Source organism: Lepisosteus platostomus, chromosome 7 (assembly GCF_059453375.1).
Source record: "Lepisosteus platostomus isolate fLepPlt1 chromosome 7, fLepPlt1.hap1, whole genome shotgun sequence".
In the NCBI taxonomy this organism is placed as follows: Eukaryota; Metazoa; Chordata; class Actinopteri; order Semionotiformes; family Lepisosteidae; genus Lepisosteus; species Lepisosteus platostomus.
In genome coordinates this window covers 29814007-29838534 of record NC_142617.1, presented here as the reverse complement: position 1 = coordinate 29838534, position 24528 = coordinate 29814007, and the positions used below count along the sequence as shown (strand labels likewise).

The 24528-nt window shown below is 36.0% G+C and overlaps 1 protein-coding gene and 1 long non-coding RNA gene across 12 annotated transcripts in view; one reads left to right on the top strand and one right to left on the bottom strand.

Moving 5' to 3' along the window:
- LOC148658504 (uncharacterized) overlaps nucleotides 1–24528 on the top strand; it is a 340797-nt gene that overhangs the window by 151104 nt on the left and 165165 nt on the right. The gene's annotated exons all lie outside the window — the stretch shown is intronic.
- The window catches only part of tead3a (TEA domain family member 3 a), a 99223-nt gene that overhangs the window by 60416 nt on the left and 14279 nt on the right, over nucleotides 1–24528 (bottom strand). For all 11 annotated transcript variants that reach the window (XM_088639776.1, XM_088639778.1, XM_088639777.1 and 8 more), the window contains one exon: nucleotides 15728–15974. In XM_088639776.1, coding sequence (XP_088495902.1) covers nucleotides 15728–15851 — 124 coding nt within the window. In that variant the 5' untranslated portion in view covers nucleotides 15852–15974. The remainder of the gene's footprint in view (nucleotides 1–15727; nucleotides 15975–24528) is intronic.

Sequence of the window (24528 nt, the reverse complement as noted above, 5' to 3'; positions counted from 1 at the left end):
ATAGTAATACTAAAAATATCCAAAAGAAAATTTACAACTTTTCTCTATGTTCTTTGAACATGACCTAAGTTACACATTAAACTGTGTGTGAGTGTTTACCTTCCCAATACACAGTTTGTTATTTTTACTGCTTTAATCAAGTTGATTGTTGACTTCATATTCATAAATGTCATATTTATTTTATATTGATATTCTCTTACTATTAATTACAGTATATGTTGGAGCTTCATGAAATGCCAATGCATACTGCAATGTTTTCAAATTATCTGAAAAGAAATTCCTGAAGCTTCTTCTATGTAATTACTTTATTACTTCGGTCCTCCTACCCTACACAGACCCACTTGCTACCTTGATTATTTTCAGTATGTGCACAACAAGGGTTATTTTGGAAGGGTTAAAAAGGAGATCCTTGATTTACTAATGTTTAAGAAACAGCACACTTGAACAAAACAGAGCATAAGTATACAGAAGGGGAAAAAAACATTAGAAATCAGCACAGGAATATTTTTCTCCATGATATAGGCTAGTTCACCAAAGAAAATAGATGACAACTTAGAGCAATTCTAAACCTTAACACAAATATAAAAAATTATGTAGTTCAGGTGGGTAGCTGCGTCAGCATGCGTAGGCTGCAAAGGAACAAGTAACAGGTTGATTCCATGCTGAAAAAAAGAAGAAAGAAAACACAACGTTTCGGCCATGGAGCCTTCTTCAGGTGTGTCTGATTTATAAATACCTATAACTACTTATTTCTAGGACATAAACATTAAATGTATTATGTTCAAGGAATTGAAAAGGAAATAAAGAATGTTTTGAAACCACAAAGCCCAATTGTGAAAACATTTTTTGTTAAATTCTCAACAGTCTCTCTCAAACTCGTATACTAAAATGGATGACAAAATTCAATATGGGGTGCTACCAGGACATTATATACAACATAACCTAAAAATAACCACTCCAGAATATTGTTAAGCAGTTTCCTATTTTTTTTCTTTTATAGGACAAAATCTGTTTTACATTTACAGAAAATTTGCCATTGTAATTCAAAACAGTACTTACTGTTCCTGGTATAATCAAAAGCTTTTATAAACTGGGGCCTGTACTGTTTTACTTTTAAAACTACTTTGGACAATTCTGAAATAAAATTTTTCTTAGTGATAATTCACATGGAAAAAATAAGTAAAAAAATAAGTATTGTTTTACAAAATGTAAACAGATCACAAGAACTAAGCTGTCTAAGGCAGCTACAGCTTAAAACTCTTAACTTTTAAAACCTTTGTGTAACTCTCTTTTTAAAAATACACCTAACTGAGAATTAGTATCACATAGATATTTGTTTCAAAGTTAGGGTGTCTGACATCATGGATGAACTTCAGAACAAAGACTTGTCTGTTTGCACACACTACAAAGAAAACCACACAAAGAGAAACAACTGCATTGATTTACCTAAGTAAAAATAAAAGTGTTTCACAACCTTCCCTGAATAAAACACAATTCATGTTTTAGAAGATCAATAAGCTGAGAGAAAGACTTAAGCCTAACAGTTTGAGATAACAGGTAAGAAAAGACTTGTTCTGAAACAAATAACACTGGAAGAATTGCAGGTTTCTGTCTGGTTTAAAGGGGATTCTCAAATATCTACTTCTAGGCAAAACAAAGTAACCATCTAAAAGGCCACTACACATATGTACATAATTCATATATATTTTATTCTATACATTCAGTAACACATTTAATATAAATTAAGAAAAAAGAGATTTAAGTCAATGTACTTAATAGAGCAACAACACCACACCTGTTTTCCTGTTTTCTCCCCAAGGAAATAGGTTTATGGCAAATTTTCTTGTATTTGAATAACAAGTAAAATGTTTCCAAAATTTGTACATTAAAGTTCTGTTTTTATTTAATTGTATCTAAAGCAACTTACTCATATACTGATTAATATGGCTGGTTTGTAGATTTGTAGATTTACTCTACAATCTTAGCAAAGTACCTTTCTTAAGGATATAAGAGGCCTCACTCACAACATTGCAGTTATTTTCCAAAACCAATTATCCACACAACAAAATACAGTACTAAGTAAAAAACGTCAAAATCATGTTAAATGTTTCAAATGTGACCATGACTATTTGATCAATCCTATTAAAAAAACTAAGTTTGCCAGAGAAGCACAGTTTTTTACTGTTATACCAGAAAAATATAACACTGTAAGAAAGGGAAACCATACAAAGGAAAAATATTTTTTGATTCCTGGGATAACCCTGATTTACATACAGCAAACCCAGCCAGAAGGTTTCTTCCCTCACAAAAAAAAGAGTTCTTTGCTTGGGGTGTGATGCAAATAATTTTGATTGCTTTGTTAACATAAACCAAAGCACACTATCAGCCAAGAGAAGTTGAAAGCACACATCCTGAGGCCCTCTCTTTGCCTTAGCACACAATCATGTGTGTTTGTATTTCTGAAGATCCTGTCTTGTGCTGGTTCAGGCACAAACCGGTAATCACTCTGACAGGCATGGGCTTGTTTGGAGACTCATCATGAAAAACAAGCACAGCTAAGTCTTAAAGAAAGAGGGGACTCTTTAACCAAGTGGTGGCCAGTTGTCACATTGACTACTGAAACACCAGCTTCATTTAAGCTTTGATTTTTAAAATTTAGCTCTTAATTACCTTAATTACCTTCCAACATGATTTTAACCAGAGATTTTAATAATAGATCTAATTATTTAATTAATAGAGAATTATTTCAAATACCCGAATGCTGGACTACAAGCATTTCATTCCTCACTTTATTGGTATTATAAAATAATCTCCATTTTCATAGATGAACTTCAACTGAAGCTTTTGTTGTCTCCACTGCAAAGGACCCCCTTTCAACACACTGTCCACATGTGAGAATTTAATGTGTAATTTTCAAATAGGTATAAATAGGTACTGGTGATGTATAACTTTGTTAAAATGCATCTAAAATCCCTTCACTATTAAGTCATTGCAACTGGTGGTGGGTTACCCCTACACTAAAGAATTCTATCTATAGACAAATTGAATATCCACTGCTATTAGCATAAGATAATAATACCTTTAAGGTGGGGTAGGCCAGTTCATGGCCTCCAAAAATATCTTGGCCTATTTAAATCAGAAATATTTCTCATCTTGCTAAAAAGGTTTTCTGTGCTCTAAAACCATGCCAACTTAAAACTTCTCTTCCCAGACTGCTCCTGAAGCAGAGTGCAAAAGGACTAAATTATATTAAATTACACTAAACAGAAGGAAAAAACATGCTTTTACCACATTGTTAAAAAACACCTAACTAAAGTCTTAGCAATTTGTATAAACCTGCAATCCAAATTTCTCCAGAATCTGTATTTTTTGTCTTTGAAGAAAAATAAATATAAATATTTTAGACTATCAACCCTTGCATTTAAAGTGTTCATTTATTTGGTTTATGTTTGCTGAATTCAGGAAACACAGCATGAGAAAAATGTAATAAATCTTAATGAATTTTGTAATATGCCAATAAGATGAGATAAGATCACTTTATTGGCCATATACAACTTCTTGTATTAGGATTTTGTCTTTTCACGTACCCCAACTTGCTCTCCATAAGTCACACAGACAGGGAGAGAAGCTTGGGGCCATGTTGGGGGCTTTTGCTTCTAAACACCGTGTCTTTTACAAAACCATTCTCGATGCATCAAACATTCAGCTGTACAACTGCCTGTTTAAAAATAAAGACTACTTTTTATACTAAAAGGTGTGTCAACACTTCTGCTCAAGCATAGATGACAAAATGCTTTTATAGCATTTTCATTTTCAACAGAGTGGTGGTGCTTTTTTATGCCAAAAACTGGTTTTCAATAAAACACTCAAAATCTACAATAGAAGACTTTGACAAAGCATGCTATATTACTCTTAAGACTTTTTTAATACAGACACATTTTAAACCGAAGTTAATTTAAAGTAAATTAAAAAAAAACTAGAAAACTCATAATCATGTACACAACTAAAGAAATTATGGTGGTGTACACAATAACAATAGCATGACGGATTGAATTGAATACGCTATGAAAGAAAAAATGTGGAGGCAGCAGGTGCTGGCTAGTGAGCCGACTGTGTCACGCTAGTTCCAGAGAGGTTAATGCCTCTGAACACTTGCCTGAACTCTTGGCAAGCTCCTGAGGCCTAGTGCTGCCTCACGCCACACCATCAGACCAGATGCCCCTTTCTGTCAGTCTGTTAAACATTTTGAACTGATGTTCCCCTGCTGCCCCAACTCCCCCCTTCTCTCCTACAGTGAAAGAAGATAAGTGAAAGAGACAGTGTTGAGTTTAAGGAGAGCACAGACTTCTCCCTGACAACACATTTTGAAAGAGTGCAGCTTCATGTCCTGCTCTCCCTAAGAAAACAACCCCAATGGCTGCCTACTGTAGCTATCACATACTGTACAACTACCTATATGTTACCAAATCAGGTGCTGACAAAGGTGGACAGGCAGCACAGCACACAATAAGGTCATACATGTCTTTTAGCATTTCCAGAATGCCTGTTTTTAAGCAGCATTTATTAAAATAATACAAAATGTTGCAGTGACTAAAGTACAAATTTGTTTTTTCTATAAAGCTATACAGAACTAAACTGAGGTAACTAATTTGCAATCTGCCTGAAACTCTTTATTTGGTATAACATTCAAGCTTGTGTCTTTCCTGCATCATCTGCCCCCTTCACCATAACCAATCAAAGTACCCACACTGGCAACTCATTCTATTCAGTTACACCTTCAAAAGCACACATGGTATCAAAGTTAAGACCAGTACAGGAATTGCCACGGTTGTAAAATGGCTGCAAATTAGTATAGCCATTTTAGTAATTTATTAGTTAAGTTACTGAGTGAATCTAAAATTTCTTCCAGCCACTTTTCAAAACAAGCCTCATCCACTTGACTGGGAATCATGTTCCAGATACTGCTAACTTTATGCAATGAAGTATTTCATATTTTTTAACTTATCTAAATTCACTTTTAGTTTTCATTTGTATTCCTGTGTCCTTGTTATATTTCTGAGTATGAACAAGTCCCCTGGATTGACCCTGTATATACCCTTTAGGATTGTATTTACTTAGAGGAGATCTAGACAGAAGAGATTTATCACTGTTAACCTACTCATACAGTATATGCTAAACCTCTGAGACCAAGAATCACTCCACATGCTCTTATTTGAAATCTTTCTGGGGTTGTAACATCCTTTTTTACGTGGTATAATGAACAAAACTGGAAGTAAAATTATAAAAGAAGTCTTATTTTTTACAGTAATGCTGCAAGTAAAGTGCCACCAATTTTACTTTACAACCAAGCATTCAGTTACCATTTTCTACATCTACAGTGCAGCTTCCTACAGCTCAGAACCACCCATGCAATATGGATAATTTTCCACTTGTAAATTTTAAATTTCAAATGCTTATCCAAAGAATCCGAAGAATTGCTTTTATAAATTTCAATTAAGTAAAAATGTTTTATACCGCATCCTAAAATTCTATAAATTTTAAGTATTCTTCTAGATTAAAGGAATTAATGTTTCCATAGCTTTGCCTAATAGTACCAGACTTAGACTGAAATGGTTATATATTTTCCTGGATCAGTTTTTTACCCCTTTTATAGACAGGTGTTACAGTTTCCCCTATAATCTGTTGGTATAGTCGCTAAAGGTCCCATTCTTTGTGAGAGTTGAAATAAGGGTCAATGAATTATCCTTCTCATTTTCTTTAGTACAACCAGGAAAGTACCATTCGCCTGCAGTGATCTCTTTGTTTTAAAGGGGAACTGCAATGCTATTCTTATATTTTGGGGTTATAAAGAATCGCCATTGATAGGTGCATTTCAAACCACAATGAAAGTAAAACGCACAGAGTTACGTGTAAAACCTCCAATTTACACCACAAAAAAAGATGAAATTTCCAGGTAAACATACCACCATATTGCCATAATTTTCTGTGGTTCAGAATAAGACAACAAAACACCCAGTGATCTGGCACTATTACATTGTAAGCAAGCACATCTTTGTGAATACATTCCTTTTAATGTGATAGGACTATTGCTCTTAGTTGTAAAATCATATGTATTGCACATCTTAACCTATTATGATAAAATTATTATTAAAAAATCAAAGTGATAAAAAATATAACTTACGTCAAGAAGATTTTTTTCTATTTTTCTAACAAGCACCGATATCAACCTCTCACTGTGTTCACTTTTCATCGGTTGCTTTTTAAGAGAAAAAATGGTAGGAATGGCACCTGATTTGAGGACAGGTTTTGGTATCTGAAATTCAGTACCCATGTTTGGTGCCCATCTCTTGGCAGCTCAATATTCCTTGAAAAATGAAACGGTATGACTTTCTGCTGATCCGATCTTCCGTTTTAAGTGAAATCACTATATTCTGAAAAGCCAAATACTCAACAGTGGGGCATTGTTTAAAATATATATGTGAGTTGAGAAAGGCAAAAAAGATTAATGTTGTTTTGGGACCATGTTTCCACTTTTGCTTATAGGAACTACTGAGCAGGCGGTTTTACATCATAATTTGTGCAAACCCCCAGTTTGCAACAACATGGCGATCATAAAGTACTTTCACAAACTTTTCTGTTTTATTTGAAATTTGTAAAATTTTTCTATACCGTCAATTAATTTATTTTGTTACCAAGATTTCATACCAAGTATGAGAAAGTTGGAACTGAAATTCCCCTTTAAGGCACCTTAGATCCTGTGGATTTGGTATACTAAAAATACCCAATACTGAAGGAGATCCTTGTAGAGCATGAAATATGTTACTGATTTAAGCTTTTGTCTCTTACGCACCTAAAGATTGACATTAATAATTTCACAATTTCCATTTTGCCTATAAGTGAGAAGACAACATGTAATAATCTAACATTCCTCAAATTGATAGCCATAGCGCTTCTGCAAGGTTTTACTGTGGTAGAAAATAGGAAGAATTAAAATTAAGGGATTTATGATTGAAAGGGAGCATGCCATTGTATTAGGCATGAATAGAGTAGATGAACTTTTAGCAGCTTAAATTATAAAAACATGGACTTCCATCTATATTGCTGAGTAGTTTTGCTCTCCTAAACAATATGCCATTCCCAGTATTAATATTTGTTATAAAAAACTACTAAAAGAATCTTGTGTTACTTGTAGCATTTTCATACTGCTCCTGACTTCACAGTGCACTGTGCTCCTTAATATTCTCATTAGTGATGCACACACTTAATACCAAGACTGAAAAGCATCACCACATTGGACCACATTCGATAGAGGAGGAGCATGTCCGGGTTTTAGCAAGGATTTTCTCAGCACTGAAAGCAGCACACAGATGAAAGAGGATAGTCGTTGTGGAGGCAAGGACGGGTGACGGCCTTGCTGGGAAGTACTTCCACAAAAGGAGAAAATGCCTGGCTGTTGAAACAAACCTTCCCTTTCTGTCACATCAGGATCATATTTCCTGTCACAGGGCTGCAGGCTGGGCCTGAGCGGCTGAGGAATGCCTGTCCCTTGCAAGCAGGAGAAAAATGACTGGAATGTGGGCCTCAGTCCAGGCCTATTCTACAGGAGGAGGAAAGGGTCAAAATACCACCCAGTGCAGTGGGAGCACTTGCATTCTCCAGCCTACACACTGGCAATTCTCTTACCATGACCAAAACAATGGTGTTATCTTTGGGATCACACTACACAATCTGACACAGCTTACTAAAAAAAAAAGACATCTGTCATATTTAAATTATACTAGTTAACTGAAGATATTATTACAGTTACAAATGTATGCTTATTGTTCTTAAGGTATCAATTCAGCAAATTCATACAGATATTCATAAAGATTTAAAATAAAAATTTTAATCTTAAAATTTTAAGGTTTTAGTTTAGCAATAAGCTTATACTGCTAGGAAGCTTTCAGAAGAAACTCCATTTTTTATTTTCCTGACAACTAAAATAAAGATACTTGCCATTTAAAAAAATGTCTTTCAAATAAATTCCATTGGAATTAATGCAATCTTGCTACTCCAGTGTGAAACTCAATCAGGTGAATTTTGTTATATGGATATACTTTAGCCTTGTGTTTATTTAATTACAGGGATTTGATAAAACATTCAGAACGTTATTCATTTCATTTGGAAATCGTCTCACCAGAGAACAAAGTTTACAACATCCATTCATCATCTGAGTCAGCATTGTTACATTTGTATTACAAATCAGAAAAAAATCTAAATAATGGTTAAATTCATAATGTGGGGGTGTGCCTAATATGACTTTTAAATGCTGTTTTACTTATTGCTAGGTTGGTGTTGGGAAAAAGAACCCAAATGTTCTCACCCCAGATAAACAGGTTAGGTTCCAAAGCACGGTGGATTAATCTATTCCAGGCCTTAGGCTTGCATGTGGCCATTTCAATATTAACACTATTTTTGAGTAAGTACAGACAAACTAAGATGCAGTTAAAATATTAAAATGTACTGCTTTTCTGAGTTACCAGACCATTATTGTGCAAAAACCTAGTTGGTCATAAGTCACAAAATGGATCAATGTGCCATATAAAATAAGCCTTATCCAATTGCTTACACTACATTTAGCAATCTCAGTAGTTTATACAGGAATACAAATGTTTGTTTCTAACTTTGAAGAGCCTCATCTGAACTTTACTATGTAATTTTATTTTTGTCCTTTGAAAGTTAAGCACTGTGCCACAATGTTTTTTCTGGTCTATTGTTGGTATTTAAGTAGCTATGAGGATTTTGGACAGATTAAATGCCTTCACCACATTTGTATGATTTAGATGTCATTTTCAGTTTCCTAATTTCTTCTATTGAGTTTTACCTGATAAAATCACCAAGACGTTAATTTATCAATCATGAAAATGCATACAATCCATGACACAGGTACACAAAGCTGGAAAATATGCCACACAGGGGCCAAAATATTGCTTTAAACAGGAAAATACCTATTTACTTTAGTACACACACCTTAGTCCTGATCATGGAGGATTAGATTGCCTACATCAGTGGTTCTCAAACTTTTTGGACCAAGTACCACCCCGGATCAAACCAAAGCATCCAAGTACCACCTACAAGTCATCTTCTCATAGGAACCCCAGAAAATCTCAATGACCAACATGAGCGTGCGTGCGCGCACACACACACTCACATACACGTATAATAAATATTATCATAATAAGCTTAATTTGATATAGCGCCTTTAAAGGTGGGTTCTCAAAGCATTGAACAGAATGACAAAAGGAACAACAACAACAACACTTTAAAATAAACAATAAAGAAGCTCCATTTCAGTGAGAGGGGTGAGTTTGTCTAGTCAAGCAAAGAAGATGTGAATTCATTAGTCGAGCCTTGATACAATTCACAACAGTCTAACAGATTTTAAATCGTCAGGTATTTTCTTGACGGCTAAGGCCTCGCGGTGGATGCTGCAGTGTGTCCACTTCTTTTCTGGAGCAACCTCTCTAATTCGTGCAACTACACCGCTGTGTTGGCTTGTCATCGCTCTAGCACCGTCTGTACAAACTCTGACGTATTTTATCCAGTCAATGTCATTCTCTTCGATAAATTAATTCATAAGCTCATATATCGTACCCTCAAACACATATATAACATAAATGAGCAAATTGGCCAAATTAACGATATCTACAGACTCATCTAATTGCAGTGAAAGGCATCTGCTCATCTGAACGCACTCTATCAGTGCACTTTTGATATCATCCGCCATTTCAATAATTCTATGAAAACTATGTGTTTCGGAGGGGGCAGCATGTCGAGCTGTTCAGTAGCTTTTTCTCCACACATAATACGTGTCAGCTCTTTTGTCAATGGTAAACAAAGTTCTTCAAAAATAGTATGGGGCTTACCTGCTTTAGCAATCTGCAAGCTTGCATTTTTTCCCGTTTCCGTTTCAGGAGTCTGTCTCAGAAGTTAAAAGGTTTTTATTTCATGTGCATGGGAGCGAAACACAGAGACGCTTGGTGTATTTTTCTCAAATTAACCAAGAACAGTTCTTAAATATTTTTCTGTTATCTATCATGCTTTCCTATGCTCACAAGATTGCCAACGTTCGTAGCACACATTTGTATGCATTCCTGTGCATTGTTCCAAAATCACACACATTCTCCTACCTCCCTATTTGCTGGAGATTGGTCACTTGAGTTCCTAGCACGCATTTCTATAGAATGGTATAGAATTACATAATAGCTCTTGTGTCCACTCAAGTATTAGTGCGCGCTGTATCGTAGTACACAGGCTGCATATTCGACACAAACTAATTTGATTAAAATTGAAAATATGAAAACCGGTCCCATATTTTCAGTGCACACAACAAAGTTCCAGGGTCATATGGCGTACCACCTGGCAGTGCTCTGTGTACCACAAGTGGTAAGTGTACTATAGTTTGAGAACCACAGGTCTACATCTTTTCCTGGTCTCTTAAAACCAGCAGCACCTGAAGACCTCGGAGAAACAGTTAAATTGGTCCTGTTAAGACAGTAACCAACTGGTTTATCTTGTTAAAAGCTGAGTTGGAAAGAACACCTGCAGACACACCAGCCCTCCAGGACAACTATTGGATACTTGTGCTTTAGGGGATCTAACTATTTTTAAGATGAAAAGTTAAGCAGATAACCTCATGATTCACTGAATGCAGCTCACTCACATGAGTCACTGTGAAGTTAAGTCTAACTATTTTAGTATCTCTGTCAAAGCTCACCTGACACCCTGCTTGACAACACACAAAACTTATATGTGGACAATCCAGCTTCCTGGGGTTCATAACCATCCATCATTTCAGTGTGGTGATGATTTTGTTTCTTTGATTCAATTGTTCTGTTATAAATTATTAGACAATCTGCAATATATACATGACCCATTATTTTCACAATAAATGTGTCAGATATTCTGTCGATGTTATTTAGCACTTCAGATGTTTTCTCTATATTTTGCAACTTGCTCTTTTCTGCATTGTATTTTAAGCACATTAGTTACTATATTTTTTAAAAAACATTGACTTCTGTTGGAATGTGGAATATTGCATCTTGTTCATTTGGCCAATTTTGGACTTTGCAGTGTGAAGATCCTTTTATATAGGCATAATGTAGATATTCAACAGACATTGAGGATCTGCACATCAGTAAGTGTTGCCTGCTGTACTTTGTCTCTAAAGAACAATAAAAACAATTCAACCAAAGAAATAATGATGTCTCTGTGTAGCAACACACAGCCAACTCCTCAGGCACCCTGTTGTTGCACAAGGATACTCCTTCCAGCTAAATCTCCACTGCCAAGACCAACCCACATCAGTACTCAGAGCCTTCACAATGAAGACAGCCTTCACAATGAAGACAGTTGGTTTCTATTCAACTAGGTCCAGAGGACACAAATTAAAATATAAGGTGTGGTCACAAACAAAATTTTGAGATGCTGACCAAGACCAAGCCTAGATCTTTCAGATATGAAACGAAAAACCTTAAAAAGGCAGCAATAAACAACATGTAAACAGCAATAAACTAGCCAAATGTATAAAATTAGGACTATTGTCTTTCTTCTGAGCACTAACTCTACTTTGAGAAGGTGTACAAAATCCATACAAAATTCATGTTGCACATTTTTCATAATAAAGGAGACAGACTGCAGTGACCAACTCCCTTTAAGGTTTTTATGTGTTCTTATGTAAGGCACTGTGTTAAAGGAACGCATTATCTTGAAATTTAAAAGCAAAGGTTTACCCAAAATCAACAAAAAGGATGAGACCAGATTTCTGTAGACTAATTTTCTTGCATAGTATGTATGCAGTTTCTTTACTAAATTATGAGAAACTGTCTTGCACATGCATGCATTATTTGATGCCTTAAAAAAAACAGACTAAAAGCAAAAAGCAATAAATTCTCACCAGATATACAGTACCAGTAAATAAGCATATCACTAGGCTGTTATATAAAAAGCATATAAACATTATTTTAATTAGCAAAGTTTTATTAATATATATTTTATTAATATTAATATTATTAATATTTTGAGCAGTTTCATTCTGCAAGCTGTGCTTAGCAATATCCATTAAATTCACAAGAATACTGACATTTGTTTCCAATGAATTGTGATTAAAAATTTACCTACCAGTCTTCAGTACTTGAAGTATTATTCTTTAGTTGTCACAATCAAAGTTATACACACTGTCATTGGATTTTACTATGTCTTTAATGGTAGTTTCAAAATGCTGTACATTAGTTCTTGTATATATGCATTTCTGAAAGCTTTGCAATGTACACAAGTTTGTGATCTACTTAAGAGATACAGGATAGGACTTTCTGATAACATTTACTTAACATTCTTAGTTTGTTAGTGAATGCTCACATTAGGGGGATTTTGGACTACTCTTTCCAAAACATTTTAACATGATGGAATAAAAACAGGAATTTACAATAGAAAAAGTGTATTGTATGCTCAATACACTGCAACAAGGGAACTGATTACAGAATGACATTCCCCATATTTCTTTTATTTTGAACCTAGGAGTTGTTTCAGTATTACTGGTAAAATGACAATCCAAAGAAATGTGATGACAAAGGAGTATCAGATTTATTTGCACTATGCCATACAGTGAACATTATAACATAACATGCTCAGAATAAAAAAATAAACAAATCAATCATAATGGCAACAAGTTAACAAAAGTGTATTTTTAGTAGGTGCACTGAAATTTCATTGAATAGACAATGGTATATTCATCATGCTGATTAAAACTTGTGATCAACAGTTTCTACACCTCGTAGCTTGTGTGACAACTGTGCATTGTTGTAAGCAATACACGTACTTCAGCAATGCATGCTTTGTACAAGGTAGCAGATGCAGTTGTGGAATTTTCTGTAATTCGTATTGTAAAGCCTGGACAAGTATGTGCTTCTTCACTTGGTCTCTGATCCCCAGATGCCACACATTATCCCAGCTCATTCCTCAGCTATTTAATGGGGTTTACATCTGGCAAGTACAGTGCCTTGCGAAAGTATTCGGCCCCCTTGAACTTTTCAACCTTTTGCCACATTTCAGGCTTCAAACATAAAGATATAAATTTTTTATTTTATGTGAAGAATCACCAACAAGTGGGACACAATTGTGAAGTGGAACGAAATCTATTGGATTTTTGAAACTTTTTTAACTAATAAAAAAATGAAAAGTGGGGCGTGCAAAATTATTCGGCCCCTTTACTTTCAGTGCAGCAAACTCACTCCAGAAGTTCAGCGAGGATCTCTGAATGATCCAATGTTGTCCTGACTGATGGTGATAAATAGAATCCACCTGTGTGTAATCAAGTCTCTGTATAAATGCACCTGCTCTGTGATAGTCTCAAGGTTCTGTTGAAAGCGCAGAGAGCATCATGAAGACCAAGGAACACACCAGGCAGGTCCGTAATACTGTTGTGGAGAAGTTTAAAGCCGGATTTGGATACAAAAAGATTTCCCAAGCTTCAAACATCCCAAGGAGCACTGTGCAAGCGATCATCTTGAAATGGAAGGAGTATCAGACCACTGCAAATCTACCAAGACCTGGCCGTCCCTCTAAACTTTCAGCTCAGACAAGGAGAAGACTGATCAGAGATGCAGCCAAGAGGCCCATGATCACTCTGGATGAACTGCAGAGAACTACAGCTGAGGTGGGAGAGTCTGTCCATAGGACAACAATCAGTCTTACACTGCACAAATCTGGCCTTTATGGAAGAGTGGCAAGAAGAAAGCCATTTCTCAAAGATATCCATAAAAAGTCTCGTCTAAAGTTTGCCACAAGCCACCTGGGAGACACCCCAAACATGTGGAAGAAGGTGCTCTGGTCAGATGAAACCAAAATCGAACTTTTTGGCCACAATGCAAAACGATATGTTTGGCGTAAAAGCAACACAGCTCATCACCCTCAACACACCATCCCCACTGTCAAACATGGTGGTGGCAGCATCATGGTTTGGGCCTGCTTTTCTTCAGCAGGGACAGGGAAGATGGTTAAAATTGAGGGGAAGATGGATGCAGCCAAATACAGGACCATTCTGGATGAAAACCTGTTGGAGTCTGCAAAAGACCTGAAACTGGGACGGAGATTTATCTTCCAACAAGACAATGATCCCAAACATACAGCAAAATCTACAAAGGAATGGTTCACAAATAAACGTATCCAGGTGTTTGAATGGCCAAGTCAAAGTCCAGACCTGAATCCAATCGAGAATCTGTGGAAAGAGCTGAAAACTGCTGTTCACAAACGCCCTCCATCCAACCTCACTGAGCTCGAGCTGTTTTGCAAGGAAGAATGGGCAAGAATTTCAGTCTCTCGATGTGCAAAACTGATAGAGACATACCCCAAGCGACTTGCAGCTGTAATCGCAGCAAAAGGTGGCTCTACAAAGTATTAACGCAAGGGGGCCGAATAATTTTGCACGCCCCACTTTTCATTTTTTTATTAGTTAAAAAAGTTTCAAAAATCCAATAGATTTCGTTCCACTTCACAATTGTGTCCCACTTGTTGGTGATTCTTCACATAAAATAAAAAATTTATATCTTTATGTTTGAAGCCTGAAATGTGGCAAAAGGTTGAAAAGTTCAAGGGGGCCGAATACTTTCGCAAGGCACTGTAGGGCATCTATGTCATAACTGCTCTCAGAGAAATCTGTTCTTACACGAATTACAGGAGCACGTGAGTCGTACTGCTGCGGTGTGGTCATATCAGGATGAAGGCCAGTAAATGAGGCAGAATTTGATCATGTAGTGAGGTTGTCGGTCAATAAATAACTACAAGTTCTGTAGCAACTGAACCCTCCTTTCTGTCTCTAAGGAGCCAGGAAGGAGACTTGGATCTCCCCAGTGACTGGTCTTTTGTATACACCAATTAGCATATCACTGTGCATGCTCTAGTCAAAACCTTGTGTGCACCCAAGGTGTTGTTCAAAATTACTGATGTCATAAAGATGTTCTTTTAATAATCATGATGTTTGGGTTCCTTTCTGTGTTTTTCCTTTATTTTTCTAAAAACACACATCATATATCAAAGAACATTTAATTCATGGCAGGTGTGAGTCAGTATATTGTGAAAGCTATTGCAATAATTTTATACTCGAGTCAGCACCTTGAAGCCAGATGACATCTTACAAATTTATGTTAAGTTTGTGTTAGGAAAGTTTGTTAGGAAAGTTAAGTTTGTGTTACTGTGAAAATAAGAATAAGTCAAGTGTGAATGTCTATGTAAGAAAGAAAACGGGGCACGTGAAAAAAAGAACTGGATGTTTGAAGCATGTTGCCGATGTTATCCTGAAACAAGAAAACCTTAAAATCATCTTCGGAACAAAGAGTTACTAGCAACCAAACAAGCAAAATGAATAATTCACAATAATTCATAATCTTGCAAGAACCCACGATTACAGAGATCTGCTGTATTAAAAGGAGCACTCCCCAAATACAATGGGCTGATTTACATTTCCCACAACAATCCACTATATGAATACCTGCACCAAACCTGCATGATGCACAAGCCCAGCTATAAAATGTGGGTGTCTACTCTGCTTTGTATTTGAGCTGTCATACATTTTCAGTCAATGCTGCCTATAGTCAATTGACCTGCATATGTGCAAACTCCAAAGACATGTATTTGAAAGAAATCAAGAGTACAATGTTAGATAGATAACTTATTCTCGGCCAGGGCCACTCACCATACATTTTTCCTTCGTCTGAGAGGATGATTTTACGGCGCCCACATGGGGGGTAGATGGCCAGAGCCTCCTGGAAGCTCTGCTCAATATCAGGGCTCCACACACCCTCTGCGTCACCGTCCATTGTTTTGTCCAGCCCATCACCACCATCCTCCCGCCCCTCCTCTGGGCTGCCGTTCGCGCTCCACTCGTTAGACGCAATGGTGGCGGCTCCTCCTGGGCCCAGTACTGAGCCCTGGACAGAGGACTGCAGAAAGAGAGAGAAAAATTGTTTGCTAGAGGAAAGATTCCACCTGGCTCCTTGATCTCAAAGGAACCTAGAAGCAAAGCAAGTCTGGGTGTGGGAGACCTCCAAGGACAATCAGTTTACAGCTGTAAGTGGACCCACTTAAGGAGCACTGTTCTTTCTGTACTATAATTTCCAAACCAATGCATTGGTCAGGTGACCTAAACTGTGGTGTAAAGTTTATAAAGGTGCCTTCTTCCAGATGAGAGGGTAAAAAGGGATTTTCAAAATTGGAAGATGTAAAGTGAAAGATTCCAAGCCATTGTCCATGCAGAGGTGTGGACATGTCACTTTAGACTTGGACAATCACGATACCATAAATTACTTAATTTAAGGTACTGTTTAATACTCTTTAATTCAACTGGTGAAGTACAGTCGACTTGTAACTTATATGCTCTCGACTTAAGCGGTCGCAGCTTTACGCTGTCAGCTCCGGAAAACAAAAAAAATATATATTTAAAAAATGCTTTATTCTCTGATAAATTCGGTAAGCACGCCTGCGTTAGGTAGGTAGTTAGCCCATGTGGTCGTCTTATACTTACATTTAATATCTTGAATAACTATAAGAGGTTAGTAGGAGGATTTTATCAGGCTTATAGGGTAAAATTTGACTATATGCAAATTTGGCTTTACGCGTTACTCAGAATCCCTACCCCCTGCAAGTAATGAGTTGACTGCAATTATCTTACTTCTTAAGCTCACCAGAAACATAATACCTGTCACACAGGTGGGGGCTACAGGAACCTTTGAGAATACACACATTATATAAATCAAACCATTATAATTATTATTAGCATGAGTTCTAAGGCCATTCCTATAACACTAAACAACTTATAAAATCTTTAATGATTTGTGACAAATAGAATTAATTTTTCATTAAGTCTAAGAAAGCTCATCTTAAAACAACCTCAAAGAGCACACTTCACTTAATGCTAAAAAATGCTGTAAAAAATGGATGTTGGGGTATTTACTGTACTTAATGCCCAAAGAAATCCAACAGGGAATAAAACTGATTTTCTTTCCAAAACGGTTTGGGTTAAAATTATTAAAACAACATGGACATTGGATGTATGAAGTGAAACATTAAAATTGCAAATATACTAAGAGGTATTAACTATACAACAAATTTATATTGGATTAATATTATAGTACTATAGTAGTATAGTATTTGTATTGTAAATCCACTCTTTATACATCCAAAATTGTTTTTTTGGTTGGTTTGGCTGACTTTAATCCCCTTTTCCCTCCTCATGATTACTTTTCTACAATACAGAAATAAAAATGAATATCTCTGTGTGGAGAACAAGTAACTATAAAGCTGATCTTCTGCAAATTTACAAGAAATGACCAATTAAATTAAACATTCCAGGTCAAAGGGGACTTAGTAAGTTGTGACTCACCGAGTTGGAGGAGTATGATACTGCCATTTGTGGTGATAACCATTGTGGCTGTGAACTATGATTCATTTCTCTAGAACTATGATGAAAATATTTGTTTCCACATGGGATTTGGAAGTACAAGTGTGTCTTCCTTTTAAATCACTTTTTGCATTACAAGCCTCATTCTTCTCAGCCACAACATCCACAGACCCCTATACACTTTACTTGGAAAATGTAAATCGAAGGTGTCAGGTTTGTGAACTGCAAGATATTAAAAAAGAGGTGGTCCCTGAAACAAATACTAATTGAACCCCCATTTGTCTCCAGCATACTTCCCGGCTGCATTAATAACAGACCAAAATGAGACTCCCTCTATCCTTTTAAACATCACTCTCAACTAAATAAGTTTGATAAAGTAGAACAAAATACATTTGGTTGTAATAACAGAAAGGATGCACAGTGTGGAAGAATTTTTTAATAAAGTATTCTTTTTCAAATTATTATATTTTCCAAACAGAATTCAACAAGTATTTAAACTTTTCCAGTATGCACAGAAGTAAATTTAGAGATAACTTTTTTTTTCATTATTTTGCTTTAACGCAGAGCTGGTACTCTTGAATTTAAATCTAAGCCTTTTCTTCGATCTTTCCCAAGAATAATTTCACACAAATTAAAGACAATAAGGCTCTGCATAAGAATGAAAATCTTGAACTCTTGTTTCATTTTATTTTTTTAAGTCCCTGAACTTGCCAGATGACAAATGAATCTTAAACATAATAAAATAAAGTTAAAAGAGCCAGCTAATGGGCACACACCACAGTGAATTTTTGTGGCTGTGGAAATTCTTCCCACTGTGGTTTTGTTACTGCACAGTCTAGTTAAGTTCTTAAACGTATTTTTCAAACTGCTTTATTGACATGGAGAAGTCTGAGTTACTTCCGAAATTAGAAGTTCAACCATAATCAGTGTTATGGGATATATAAAAACTTTTCCTTTACTTAAATTCAGTCAGTGCTAACCAATTTAAACAGAGAAGCTCTTAATTTGAATGTCTGTTGGTGCAACTGTAGCAGTTACTATGAAACCTCTGTTTCATAACGGAAGCAGAAAATGTGAAAACATTGAATTAATCCCAATAATAATTAATTCAATTTTACATTTGAAAGCCCTAATAACAGCCTTAAGAGATTGTACATTAATTCGTACTGTGATATATTATAGGCATTTGTTTTTTAGAGCTTGGTTTAAAGTGTAAAAAACAAGATGAAACCTATGAATAATTTAGCAAACATCCAATTAACATGCATACAGAAATAAGGTAAAAACCTGATAAATCTGTTAGTGGTACATAGTTTGTAGTGACTTCAGTCAAAGAAGCCTTTAATCTGGAACAAAACGTTGGATTTACTTTCGACCTTAATCTTCCATGAAAACAACAATAAACAATCAAATAATAACATTTTACAGCTATACTAGCACAGAAATTATCTGAAAAAATCTTAACATGGGAGCAGAATCTAAAAATTCAGAATGCATGTTAGTACAGAGTGATAATATTGGGATCTGCAACAAATCCACAGCAAATTAAGGGATCTTCCAAAGAGTCTGTTGTTAGGCATAGCAGAGCTGGGATTAGGAGGCTTCCAAACACCACTAGCTGTCTGGTTTACCGCTCGGCCTTATCAAAGCCAGCTACACTGGTGTTTGTGGCACATGGAAACTCACACCCAACACAGCCAAAGCCACAGAACATCGGAAGAGAAAGAGCATCCCACTGCAGCATCACCTATCTCTGACATACTGCTCCTAGGGACACCCAGAAAATGAGGCCTCATTCTCTGACAGTTTGGGGATCATTTTAGCAACATGTACATACTACAGCTTTACAATGCCTCCTACAATTACTTGTTAAACTGGATGAACATAGCTCAGACATTACAAGAAATTAAATAATGATATGACATATTTTACACTTATTAAGATGGTATTTAAACAGTGATGACACTGCACACGTTTTGACTGTTATTTGAATCATTTGCACTGCACAACATCTACTTTTGTAAATGCATATAACAGACAAAGCTTTGTTTTGCTTTTTGTCTTTACTTTACTTTCAACCTATATTTAGTGTGGAGAAAAAAAGGTTACATCGCTTCACTTGGATTTAGATACTAACCTGAAAGGTGCCCAGAAGAAACAGACTCGTTACCTGGCACATCTAAATGGACAATTCAAGTTTAGTCTTAAATGTTCAAAATTAAAAAAAAATGCATTTTAGCAAGGCATATTGGGCTTTGAAATCAAAAAAATAACAACAGTCAAGAGCTGCAATAAATCAACAACACTGAGAACAAGACTAAATTTCCAGACATCTCCTTATTAAGAAACTGTGGTGAGATTGCCTTTTCTCCTCTAGCCTCTGGGAGCTCCATAATGTCACCCAGACAGCCTCCTCCACTTCTCCCTCTCCTACTCCCCTCCCCCCTTCGTACAGAAAGCCTCTGCCCAAATAAGGACAGGAGTCCAGGGAAGTTGTATGGAGGGGGGGAGAAGGGGGTGGCTTGACCAATTTTGGAGTCCACCAGAAAACACTGGGCTTGTTCCTGGAGGAATGCAACGTCTGCTTCTAAAGCCAGACACGGCCATCCACACAACATACAAGAAAGGACAGACTGATCCACTTTTAGGAATTCACTTCACAATTAATCAAAGACATATTAATGAAAGCTTTTCCTGTTTCTTTAAAGTATGGACTCAATTTACTTTACTTCTTTATACCATGTAATACAATGTTATAAACCACTGATGATATTTCTTTATACCTTAATCACTTTATCACAGAGGTTTTATCAAACATATACAAACCAACAACACAAGGTGAAGAAATTTCTTCATTTAAAGAGATATTTTGGAATTATTTTTTATTTTTTAAAAAAAGAAGAGACATACAGCTAAATTAAACAGAACAGTTCTCACTGTTTTGTAAGCATGGCCCATTATTTGGACTTTTGCTGAAAGGGCAACATCAATTTTGAATATGGATAAGTTGATAACATTCACTACACAGTTCAAAACACACATCTAGCAGAAACCTCCTTCTAAATGTGTAAGCTAATGCTTGTAATAGAAGATGTACAGTGGTGTAGAAAAAGCCATGAGTATTCTATGATGAATATGATGCCATTAGGACAATTTTAAAAACGTAAAACCCTACAACTTGTATGTTAACAAAAAGCCAAAGTTCTACACTTAAAGCTTCCAAATACAGGTATCAACAGTGTTTCTGAATTGAAGTAGATCTTTATTTCCACTTATTTACAACTGTAGTTATTTACTCTAGTATGTTATCTGCTAGCTACTTGCACACATTTCTCTTATGCATCCTGTTCTATTCTCAAAATGGGAAGCTCCATTTCAGCAATCTGATGAGACTACATTATTAAATGCGCAGTCTTTATTATGTTTCTTTGCATTTACAAATCAAAGCCAGGATCCTTATTGTTTCAAGGAAACAAAGGGTAAAATTATTAAAACACCAACAAATCATGTTGACAGTCCAGTTTGCTAAACTCAACAGTGTACAACAGCCCTGTTTAATTTTACACTACAACAGACACCCTGGGTGTCTGTTTACGCTGCACTTCCTCCTTTCAGTCTTCACTGTCACCCAACCCAAGACAAACCCGCTCTTTATTTATGGCCTGACTTGTTGACATTTCCCAAAGGCTGTACTTGCCGGTTGGTACAGGGATCCTCCCCCACAACACAACACCTGAGAGTTTATACAAAGAGAATGAGTGCCAAATACTTGGTGGAAATAAACAAAAAATCAAATGTATCTTGTATGAAACTATACAGAAAGCACAGATGTGCAAGATGCTCTGCCATGACTCCATTCATTGCTGTCCAGTTTCACAAAACTCAATGTAACACAAAACATTTTCACATCACCTTTTTGTACTATGAAAGTGCAAGATTACAGGCTTAGAAAGAGTATATTTTTTCAGTTGTGATAAAATCATACACTTCAGTTTGAAATTGTGTGTAAAGACAATGGCAAGGGGACTCCATGAGCAATGATCAAGTGGACAGCCAACTGTAAACTTTAGTTTTTACGTACTTTTCTACCGTAAGGAGCTAAAAACTATTCAGTGTTTCAGATTGTACAGTGTGGTAAGTGTGCTTGCTAAATTGACCTGCTACATATTCAAGGGATGACATTCAGGTTTTACTGATCCTGTCAATGTTTTTTCTTAAGAAACAGAGATACTGCTACTAAGTAGCAGAGCCAGAAGAGTGGAATGTTCCTTAACACAGGACCCCCAAGCCTCATTAAAGAACAGGATATTCACTTGTGATCAGTATGAAATATGAAAAGCTTTACATGTTGTTAGCTCTTTAGAAGAAAAAACAATGCTAAGAGATCATTACTCATTGTATGCCTATAACCACTAACACAATATGGCACATTTTGTTGTTCTACCTTCTTTTCATTCAAAATGATAAAATAACACTTCTCTTATTTAAAGGGCGAAAATATTAATGTTTGAAAAGCTGACACACAAGTACCACAGTATAGGTCTGTTCCAGTAATTTTTATAGACAGAAAACTTTTACAAATGAAAGGGGGAGAGGGAAATAAAAAAAAAAGCTTCAGGAAAGCTCAGAAAGCCACCCATCAGCAAATGCCAAACAGAACTTTTCCTGGAGCCCAGTGTGCCAGTGGGTGTACTATTCTCTTTTCAAAGTTTTCTGCCTCTCAATCGGAAAGGGGTACACTCACTGGGCTGCCGGCCAGGAAGCTCTTCGCAAACTGCCCACTGGCAGTGCATTTACTGAACAGTTTCAGTTTACAAGACAAAAAAAAGTAGAAAACCAAAACTCAAAGTAAATAAGCAGAAAGAGATAGGGGCCACAACTCCAGGCCAGAACAGACTTAAACCACAGTTCTTTGTGAAATACGAGTACAGTAGTAGTGTATATCTTAAATAAAATTTACTCAGGTCTTATATAACTGTTCTGATCTATATACTGTACATATATCCAGCTACACCAACATTTTTCTTTCACAGAAAAAGCTTCAGTGTAAAACACTCAAATCAAAAGGTTATGACAACAGGAATATTTGCATAATGTATAGTAAATCTGTAGTGCAAAACAAAGATGTATAAGAGCCCATAAAGGCTGACACTAACCAACATTACAGGCTTTAAAGACAGTTTTTCCCTACAAAGACCTATGTATATGTACTGTACATATATTTGACACATATTTAAGTAATCTTAATCTTGTGTAATTAACAAGGCACAAATAATAATATGTTAATGTAAAACCATCATCATTGGTCAGTTATAAATACATGGGGTATAGAGACTTTAATTCATGAGAAATGTTTTGCTTTATTTTTTTAAGGTATTTAGAAGTAGTCGCTAGGCTTCAGGATTGGAGCTGGTCTAGTTTTATCACTGGCTGGTAGGAGACTAAGAATATTCCCTTGAGGTAGAACCCCCCACCCCACCCCCATGCAGACAAATGTGCACCCCCTAGAAAAAAAAAGAACAACAGACCACTAACTGGAGAGGCAGCTGCTGGCTTAGGTCAGATTACAGATAAGAAGGACATTTTAGGCCCAGTTGCCGTGACGGCACCACAGGGAAGGGTGTTCCCACCCTGCACTGACAGCTACAACAAGAACAGTAAAACTATGTCTCTACCAATCACTTTCAGAAAGATGTGTTAGCATCAGTATGAGTCACACTTGCACTACTGTTAAAGGTGAACCAAGGGAATTATAATATCTTTCTGCTGGCAGAAAAAAAAAATTTCCTTATTAAAGAGCTAAATGGTTCCCAACCCTTGTGTTATTCTTTCTCTCAAACATTTCTTTTAATCACTTTAGAACAACAAAAATTAGAAGAATGTGAAGTTTGGTGCTAAAGGATTATTTATGAATCTTGAAAAAAACCTGCGTATTCAACCTCACATATAATATTGGCATACTGAACACGGGTTTGGGAAAACAATGTCTGATTTTTTAAACTAAGCGGCCGACATATGGCTTCAGTTCAGATCGACTAGAAACCTCTTGACATGTTGCCCAAGAAGTCTGAGAACTGGGCCAAATGCCTTTCAGACTTGTTGGATAAAGACCGAAGATGTGATACAATTGTAAAGACATAGATTATTCCACATGACACCCTTAAAAAAACTCAAATTTGAAATTCAAAGATGATTTCACATTTTCAATCAGCATTAACTTACAACAGACTTGGCTGAGTTCTTTTGAAACATTTTCATAGCCTATGCAAAATGATAAATCACAGTTTTCACCTAAGTCTTTGGTCACTAAATATCTATGCAACTTCATGCAACAATCAGACAAATGTGAGAATGCATTCTTTGAGTTCAGAGAAGCTTCAACCAGCAATGAACAGCTTTTCTAATATCCATGTTATTATAAGGCTTTGCAATCTCTATTACAATCTGTACTGTAGTCATTTGTGATAAAGGCACCTTTTGCACACACTCCCCCCTTTAACTTGAAGAACCAGCCACTGAGATACAGCATTTGCCACACCTGAAAGCCGCATCTTCTGAAAGTTGCACTGCTACCTCCACTTCAAATTTCCTACCCTTGTAATCCTTCAGTAAAAAGGTTCGGAAGCCAGGCAAACTCCAAACACCTTATAGTTCAATTTAATTTTATATGGTTTCCAAACATAAATCATAAATCAACTACAAACATCAATTCCAAACATAATCAAAATTATGCAATTTATATGAAACAATTGGGAATTATACAATTCTGACAAAAAAATAATGTCCACTTTTCTACATACAGCTAATTTGAAGTTGTTACTAATTTCTATTAGATTGTTGAAATGAAAACAGTGAAAAAAACAAAGGCAGGATTTTACAGATTGCTTACTGTCAAATGCAAAGAAAATACAGAAAAAAAGTAGTACATTCTTGATGTTAAAGTGACTTAATCCTTGTGTTCTCTTCTCTTGGCATTGGAATGGCTTAACGTTTTACTTGTTAAATGAAACACGTTTTCAAGAAGCTGTTTAATACTAGTTCTGTAAATGCATTATATAGGAAGTACAGACAAGACTTATTTCTCTTAACTACAGAAA